Source organism: Microchirus variegatus (assembly GCF_963457635.1).
Source record: "Microchirus variegatus genome assembly, chromosome: 4".
NCBI classification, from domain to species: domain Eukaryota; kingdom Metazoa; phylum Chordata; class Actinopteri; order Pleuronectiformes; family Soleidae; genus Microchirus; species Microchirus variegatus.
The window spans coordinates 14,015,064-14,024,190 of record NC_139805.1 but is presented as its reverse complement, the minus strand read 5'-3'; the positions used below and the strand labels follow the sequence as shown (position 1 = coordinate 14,024,190).

Genomic DNA, 9,127 nt, shown 5'->3' with positions numbered 1-9,127 from the left:
TGTGCTTTTTTTTTCATTTTATGAGAATGATGCAAAAGAAAAAACACCTGTAACTGTACTACAGATCAAATACCTAAAACGCCAACATTCTCCAGTTTTTATTTAATTTGTATCTGTACTGACAACCATAAAATTACAAAAGCAACTGTTTTAAAGCATGTGCTATGGATTTTCAGGATATATATATACACATGTATATATACATATATACTGTATGTATAATGTACATATACGTACATATGCACATATACATATTCATACACATGCATATATATGTATATATATACATCCATATGTACATATAGACATATATATGTACATATACATACATATATATATACACATACATACATACATATATATATATACACATACATACATACATATATATATACACATACATACATATGTGTGTATATATAGCCTCACACATTCAGAAAGAAAGAATTGATAAATAATAACTTCGATCATCCTGTTTGTTAGGGAGCTGTTTTGGGATTACTAGACAGAAGGTGAGAGCAAAACCAGCAACACATTTGTAGGAACAAGTGTGTTTGTCTGTTGGATGAATCAAAAATAGATTAAACTTAGCTGCTTTAAAAGTGTCCACTTATTCATTTGTGCCATGATTAAAGCCGGAAAAAATATAGCTGGTAAAACGGAGGTGTTTTCAGACTTTTGATTGGTATAGTGTAGAACTGCAGTGACTGCATAAATGCTTAAAACATTATGATACATTTGTTATGTTGTTATTTTATAGGTGAAGAGTATTTCATGTTCTAGTATTGTGTTAAATGGAATAAGTCCCTTAGATAAAAGTCTAACGTGTTAATGTCCCTGGCTATGGAACAGCGCATAGGTAACACAATGAAAAACCACAGCATGTTGTGACACCGACGTACAAAGATTTAACATGCAAGAGTAAAACTCAAAATAAAGCAAATATGTCAATTACACAATGCTGTCCGAGTGCTCTGCTAAAGCACAGTTAACTTTAAAGACAAAATCAAAAAGCAACTCAAAACAAGTCCATGCGACAACACTGCCATGTTTCCACTACAATGTCCCCGAATGAAAATCTAGAAAGTGACCTCTGCTTCTGAAAAATGCACCACATCAATGCACTTCATGCATTTACCGAGATACCAAAGACGGATGACCTGCTGTGTGCAGTCACACACACTCAAACTTCAGCAGTTTCCATTCTTAGAGCAACAGCTGTACCTGAAAAAATATATTATTTCCTTCCATTCATTAATACCAGACTTTGACTGAGGTAAAAGTAAATATTCTGTGACCAGATATGGATAAAAACAATGCTACAACTGATCAACTAATACAGCGCCTGACAAGCTTCTGTTTCACAACAACACCTGTCACTGTTAATCAGTCTCTTCAAGGATGGAAGTGCTGAAAACCAGAAACCTGAAAGGTTTCTATTCCTTCACTAAGCACCACAGTCTTTGACTGAATTTTGGTCATGCTTTGACAAAACAAAAACAGGAAAAAAAGAAAGATTTCAAAAACTGTATGTATCGTATATATAGGGGTTGTAGGAGACCAAAATTAATGAGTAATGGTTTCTGTTCAAGTCAGCAATTGATGGAACCCAAAAACAGCCTGTAACAGACGAGGCAAAATTCATAGTTAAAATATGAAACCAAAAACCTTTCTCTATTTTCCTAAAGTTTTTATCACAAAAAGTGCAATGCCAGCAAATACAATTGATCACTCTTTGTGCCATTTAAAATTTGGAGTGGCTCTCATGATGCATTTGGAAAAAAAAATATTTGAATTGAGTAAAAAGGTGGTGGGTGGGACACACAAACGTGGCAAACAATAACAAAAAAAAACAAAAAACAAGAGGAAGTGGTCTTGTATTTTTGTGTCGCAGCACAAAGGGTGTCTGCATAATGTGCCTGTGTATAGGTTAGTGCTAACTGCACGCAGGATCATGGCAAGAAGGGCCTCATTCTGCTGTGTGGAATGAAGCTCTTGTATTGAAAGTGTGACAGCCACAGTCCCACCTTAACCCCCCGGGAGAGTGCAAATATCCTTAAAACACGTGAGCCCTGCTGGGACTCTTGCTCACTCACTAGAAGTCAGCAAACTCTTTCGCACACTTTTCTGTTTGTGAGACACGAATGTCCTCCTCTTCGTAGTCGTCAAAGTTGCTTGTGTCTCCTGGACCTCTGCACTTTGGCAAGAAGGGAGCTTCGACCTAAAGACGCAGAACGCAAGATTCATTTGGGGCCCGAGTGGTGATTGAACGCGACAATGAAACCAAGACCTACCTTTCTCTCGTAGACTGCGATCCAGTCTGTTGTGGAGAACCACTTGTGATTTTTGATGTCATTCACGCCGTTCTTCAGGTTACCAAATCTCTTTGTCAAGTCTACCTGAAGCAAGTTTCTCAGCAAGTCCTTCAGGTCAGAGCTGAAGTGAGACGGGAATCGTACCTACAAGGTGGGAAAACGAGAAACTCAGCTATCACAAGCTTAAGCAAATTGTGAAAAAAATTTATGAATTCATTTATTCTTCACTGCTTTATCATCCACATGAGGGCTGTGGGGGGCACTGGTGCCAATCCTAGCTGACATAGAGCAAAACGCCGTGGTATACCCTGGACAGGTCGCCAGACCATCACAGGCCATTACCAATGATTCAGTTGTTAAAAAAGGTTTGAATTTGCATGTGTATGGCTAATCTGGCCTACCTTGCCAGACACAATCTTTTCGTAGATCTGGATAGGCTGATCGGCGAAAAAAGGAGGATAACCAGCAGCCATTTCATAGATAAGAACTCCAAGTGCCCACCAGTCCACAGCTTTGTTGTAGCCCTGGAAAAAGAAAATACAGAAATACTCTGAAACACAATCATTAATACTATTCAGACTATACTATTAAGACATACGGTCCAGGCCAGATCTAATTATTTAAAATAACAGGTAAAGAAAAGCATCATGCTTGATATTTTGAGTGAAGTATTTTACAGTCAGTGACTGAAGCTTATGACGTGTAAACTGTTATCCAGCCAGACTGAGATCAAGGTAAAGTCTTTATCCTGAAAATCTGTTTGGTTGCCAAGGCTGGATGTTGAGGATCACTGTTCTCAGAACGCTACTGTGGATCTTTGCATTCAACCTGATGCTCCTGTCAGCTGGGAATTTCCAGATGAGGTGATAGCTTTGGGGCTCGGTGTTCTTCCTTTTTTGTCCACACTTTCTTCTTCCTACCATTTTACCCAGAAATGTACAAGTTTCTTTTTGTGTTTTGGTGAACTTTTCAAGTGGAAGGCTGATGTGTCCCTGGGGCAAGACATTTTACCCCAAGTTGCCCCTGTTGGCTGTGCTGGCAGTGTGTGAAAGCTGTGTCATAGAAAAGTATGTGCTGTATGAATCTGTGAGTGAATGGCAAAGCTAATTAAAGACAATTTACCATTCATCTAAGAAAAATGTCCAACTACAACACAAGCCATTTTCAGCTGTTCTGAGGTCAGGTGACAGCCACTCAAGGACAGTCCACAGAGTGTAGTCCAGTAGAGGAACCACTCAAAATGCATACCACGTAACTGCAACGTCTCTGGGCTGATGCCAAGGTGAACACACTGATATTGCACGTCATACCTGCCTCTCTCCACCCATGTTTCTACACTCGTCTAAAAACCAGGGTTACCCTGCATACAACAGCCCATTTTTCTTCTTCTTTTTTGACTAGCTTAAAGCTGAATTGATACATCCACACTGCACAGCAGGAAGAAGGATGTATTGGCTCACCTTGCTGAGGATGATCTCTGGAGCCAGGTACTCAGGAGTTCCACACAATGTCCAGGTCCTGCCTTTTACTCTTTTGGCAAAGCCGAAGTCTGTGACCTGAAGAAGTGGCGTATAAGATTAAGACAAAATAACACTATGATGATGAAGTAAACACATACTGTATCTACTGTTTTGGATTACTGGATGTGTTCTCCTTTTAAAGGTCTCAGACCTCCCGTTTCTTTATCAAAGCAGTGTTTAGATTTTCTTTGGGGAACTTAGATGCTGTAAAGCAAATACAGCATATCTTGTCTTCACATGCTGTATGTGTTGGAAAATAGTGGCTGAGTATATGTGAAAAATAATTATGAAGTAAAAACTGAAAATATTTCATCTCTTTAAACACATTTTGAGGCATGTCTAAAATACAGCCTCATGATGCACAGGAGCCATAGTTAGCTCAACTCCTCCCCAAACACGGTGTTGATATTGTGACGACCCAGGGTGGGCGTTGTGGGGTTGTGTAGTTGAGCATATCTCACTTTCTCTCTCTTTTTTGTCTACAGAGGGTGGTTGTTATGCTCTCAGGTGTGCAGTCTCCACGGTGTGCCCTTTAAAGCCATAACTCTCTCTTCCCATTCCACACGCACACGCATGTGCACGGTGAAAATGTAATTTCTATGCATGTTATTACAGAGTTTACGTTAATATGCTGTGCAAACATTGATGAACAGTGATGCTTGAGCGGGCAGACCAGAATAGTGTGTCTGTGTGTGTGCGTCAGAGAATGATCTAAAACCTAACTTTTCAAAACTGGTAAGGTGGTTACTAACACATTTTCCTGCAGGGTAATAACAACGTCAGAAAAGACAAGTGTTATCACTTTACAGGAACTTTAAAATAAGTTGTGTACCTGGATGTATCCATGTTGATCTATGAGCAGGTTTTCAGGCTTCAAGTCCCTGTAGATGAGGTCTAAAGAGTGAAGGTACTCGAAGGTGAGCACGATCTGAGCTGCATAAAATCTTGCATGGTTTTCACTGAAAGACGGAAACATTAATAGTCAGACTGTGATGAAACATAAAACATGAAATTACCAGACTACTGTGATAAAACAAACCAAAAAATCAATTAAAAAAAACAAAAAAACCTTTTACTATTTACCTGAACCTTCCGATACGTCTGAGATGTGAAAACATTTCTCCACCAGGGACGTATTCCATCACCATATAGAGGTTTGAGTTGTCCTGTCACACACACACACAGACAATATTAGCAAGGTCATGTCAACAGATTAAAGGTTTTCCATGGTTTCTACATTGTAATACATTTTGTTATTGGGGGAAACAAAATAGTGTTCAAAAATAATGTGAAAATAGATACAGAGTCACATAAGTAAAACCTCTAAAAAGCCAGGCAATGATGTGTCCATGTAGCTGGTTGTAAGCAGGTGACAGCAGTGTGTACCTTGAAAGCATACTCCAATCTGACGAGGAAGGGGAAGGAGACGGCCTGTAGTATTCTCTTTTCATTTAGTGTGTGTTCTATCTGCTTCAATTTTACCACCTGGAAAAGAAGGGACAAGTGATATATTACATGTGTGCATGTTATATATTTCTTTCAAAATAGCAGTCACAATGTTTACTCTCGTATTAAAGACGATGTATACAGTGTTTATGCATTTAAAAAAAAAAAAGTGTTTCTCTTCAGTAGCAGAATTATTAACATGCAATATATAAATAAGTGCCCAAAGTATACAATCCACTAGAGTGAACATAAAGCCCTGTTTGACCTTTCCAGAGTCACTTGGTTGAAACTACAACTACTGAGAAACATCTACTGGTCTGGTGCATTAACGTGGCTGTGGGAAACTAAGACATGTAAGACTTAGAGGAAACAATCACAGACAAGAAAGCACCTCATCCGTTTTGTCACACGTTCACTCAATTCACAATTTATTCAAACACAATGATATCACACCTGGTCATGATGTTTCCTGTGACAAATTACCCACTGTATTTCAAGCAACTTTCAAGTCTCTGTAAGTGTATTTGCAGACAGTCTACCTCAATAGAAAAAAAACTGGCTTCCTAGGAAACGGTAAACATCTCACATAAAAAAAAAAAAAAGTAAATGGCAAAAACGTAAAAACGAGAGCCAAGTGAAGTCTTGCAGTGAAAGAAGAGGTTGACTGACAATACACACACTGTAAAAAGGAAAACCTTTCAGCAAAAAAGCATGAAACAAAAAGACTAGTCAGTATGTTTTAAACCAAATCAGGCATCAGAGTAAAAATAATCAAAACAATCAAGGCATGCTAAAATTCACATTGGTATTTAAAGAACTAAACTCTCAAGAATAGCCTCTGAGACGTGCAGTGATAACACAGCGGTAACACATGAGGAAGTGTTCCATTTCCTTTGATACACAACATTTATGTAATTACAGCATTTGTCAAGCACAAGTCTGCTCTGAAAGACTTTTCTCGAGGAGCAGACACTTACTTTTTGTTTGTCCAAGATCTTCATGGCGTAGAACTGGTTTGTTCCTTTATGTTTGACGAGCATAACTCGCCCAAATGAGCCAGTGCCCAAAGTCTTAAATCTATCAAAGTCATCCAGGGCTGTTGTGCTCTATGAAAACACATTAACAGTGAAATAGAGAGTGAGCAAACTGTATGTTCAGGGTAGGTCAAGGTACTAGTACATCATTTTGTGTTCCTGTAGTTCAAAGTAAAAACCTTAGATGTTTTTGCAGAATAATTTAAGTCAATAAGATCTAAGTCATTTTGACCACAAATTTTAGCTATCATCATTAAAGAGATAGGGCAAATGTATCAACATCAATAAAAACATAATAATTCACACAACTTACCTGTGGTGGACACTCCCATTTTCTTAAAAAATCTTCTTTGGCTTTAGCTAAGAACTCTTTCACTGCAAAAACAGGAGAGAAACATAATTAGCATTTAAGCACACGACAAAGTCAGATGAAAAGGAACAAACTAAGGTGATCAACACCTTGAGGAAACCAACTAAAGGAAGTTCAAACATTCAGGGGCACAAATGCACGTTGAGGTCAGGCAAATGTCAGGTAGTGTAAAGGCAGGACTCTACTCAACACCAACAACAACCAAATCACACTCAAAACTCAAAACAACACACGACCTAAGCAGGAAATTTTAATCTATAAAGTGATGCAAAGAGCTCTTTTTCCAATTCAAACTCAAGCAAATATGCATCTCTTTCAGAGTAGGTGGGAGAGTAAAAGGGGGAGAAGGAGGTCGTAATAATGGGCAGAGAGAAAAAGACAAACTACAGAACACACAATAGTGCAGGCATTCGAAAAAAGTGTATTATGAAAGTCACAGCAGACATGAGATGTCCAAAGTCACAGAGCCATAACAGGTGTCTAATGTCTAACTGGTGGTGGTACACTGTGAGGTGCCGTTACTCATTTAAATGCATGCCGAGCGTAGATGACTGCTGTTTATGTTTTGGTAATATGTATGTTAACTGACTGGGTTGTTTAACATTGTAATATCTGCAGAGTAAACATTCTCTCTGTGATTTAGGATGGCTCATGGAAAAATGAGCGTACCAAAAGTCTCTACAGTTCACCAAGGGTTTGCAGGAACATTCACCCACATGGATGGAAATGATGGAAAAGAGAAAGAGAGGAAGAAACGTTTATATGAAGTGCTGAGAACAAGAACATTTGACATTCATGTGGATTAAATGCAACATACAACAAAGTCACACCGAAAAAGACAACATAAGGCACAACATATGACACCCGACAGAATCAAAAATATATCATATCATATACTGTCTTTAAGAGCAGTGATGTATGTAACAAGTGGATATTTCAGTTCACTGGGGTTTTTAATTATGCACTTAAGCTAGCTTTCAATCTCTAGACCCAACTTCCTCTTTCTCTCTTACCCCTATTGGAGGAGGCTTTTACTTTCATACACTAAATAAAATATTATACAAGAAAAATCAATGTTAAACTACAACAATATGCCACAAAGAACATTCAGTGATCGGAACAACGTCGCAGAAAGCACACAAAAACACACATTGCATACAAAAACAGTATGCATTTACATACAGTATGTCCAATCGCTGAGAGAACAAACGGTGTAACAAAAGGTTGTGATGCTGCTGCTTGCACTGCAAGAAGGAACACACATGAACAGAGCAGTTCTGCCCGGGCACTTACTCAACTTATCCCACATGATGGTGAAGTCGGAGATATGAGGCACATCACTCTCTTGTCCTTTCGGCTCGAGGCTACCCTTGCGATACTTTTGAAATAAACGGCTGGCGAAGGATTGCTCCTTTCCCTGGGCCATTTTCAGACAAATTTCTTGATGTGTGAGCAGAAAAAGCCTCCCAGACAAAGCAAATGTTTTCAGCCTGAAGAGCAGCGCGAGTGACACTTGCAGCTTCCTGTATGCAGCCAAGTGCACAGCAAATGCTTGTCTAACCACAGAAAGTTAAGCTTCCTGTTCACATACTCTGCTTTAGTGGCAGTGACCAACGGCACTATTCATCTACTTTTGACAAAGTTATAAAATACAGTGGAAAACAACTAACACTTTTGTTTTTAATTTTCCAGATTCATGTATTCCTTTGAATGACAAGTACATTGTAACAGAGACCTATATTTTCAGATCTTTATTCTAAGACCTACCAAAAACTCCCTCATCTCTCAAGGTCAACATATTTTTATTCTTATTTTAAAATCCTGAAATCTAGGCATTTCTTTCTCGTAAAAAAAAGGACGTAGTCTCCCGATTTCCTCCTGAAGTCAACCAGGAAATAATAATATAATGAATATCCACAAGGGGGTGAAAAGGACTCTGTTCAATGGAGGACAATGGAAAGGTGAGCCCACTTCTCACTTGATTAATAGTGTCAGTAAAACATTGTCTGATGAGTTAGTGAACATGATGTCAAAATTTGTCAATAATGTTACATTTCAGAGGAAAATTTGACGATAAAGCATGGCACATATGAGTGGACACCAGCGTAACAAACAATTATGTGCATTTCTGTTTGCAAAACATCAACATGGTGCCCCTCTAAATCACAAGTCTCAAGGCTTTACTATGAGAGTTCAGATTCCAATGTCACGACTGTTCATCACTTTGGCCATACATGACTAGAAACTTTAATCCCAATCCTTTCTTACTTTTTATGTTATGCTGCTCACACAAAGACAGACAAAGGTCAGTGAAAACATAAACTTCTTAGCAGAGGTTATGGTAAAAAGAACATTTCTCCAGGCACAGTCATGTAGACACTACAGGTTGCACAAAGGCTGAAGCTTTATGAACTGCTGCCAATCAGAAAGCAGGTTAAGACC

General features: G+C 38.6%; 1 protein-coding gene across 1 annotated transcript; it reads right to left on the bottom strand.

Moving 5' to 3' along the window:
* Positions 1-417: 417 nt before the first annotated feature.
* Positions 418-8,805, bottom strand: prkacba (protein kinase, cAMP-dependent, catalytic, beta a). Its single transcript, XM_083888432.1, has 10 exons — positions 7,979-8,805; positions 6,629-6,690; positions 6,259-6,387; positions 5,222-5,320; positions 4,919-5,001; positions 4,668-4,794; positions 3,776-3,871; positions 2,717-2,839; positions 2,295-2,459; positions 418-2,221 (listed from the first exon to the last, which is right to left on the bottom strand). Exons 1-10 carry the CDS (start codon positions 8,109-8,111, stop codon positions 2,096-2,098), a joined length of 1,143 nt encoding a protein of 380 aa, XP_083744558.1. The 5' UTR covers positions 8,112-8,805; the 3' UTR covers positions 418-2,095.
* Between the last annotated feature and the right edge of the window lie 322 nt (positions 8,806-9,127).

Coding starts and splice junctions, on each gene's coding strand:
- prkacba (XM_083888432.1), bottom strand. CDS start 8,111: ATGGCCCAGGGAAAGGAGCAATCCTTCGCCAGCCGTTTATTTCAAAAG. Junction 6,388..6,628: donor AATGGGAGTGTCCACCACAG/GTAAGTTGTGTG, acceptor GTGTTTTCATAG/AGCACAACAGCCCTGGATGA. Junction 2,222..2,294: donor TCGCAGTCTACGAGAGAAAG/GTAGGTCTTGGT, acceptor CTGCGTCTTTAG/GTCGAAGCTCCCTTCTTGCC.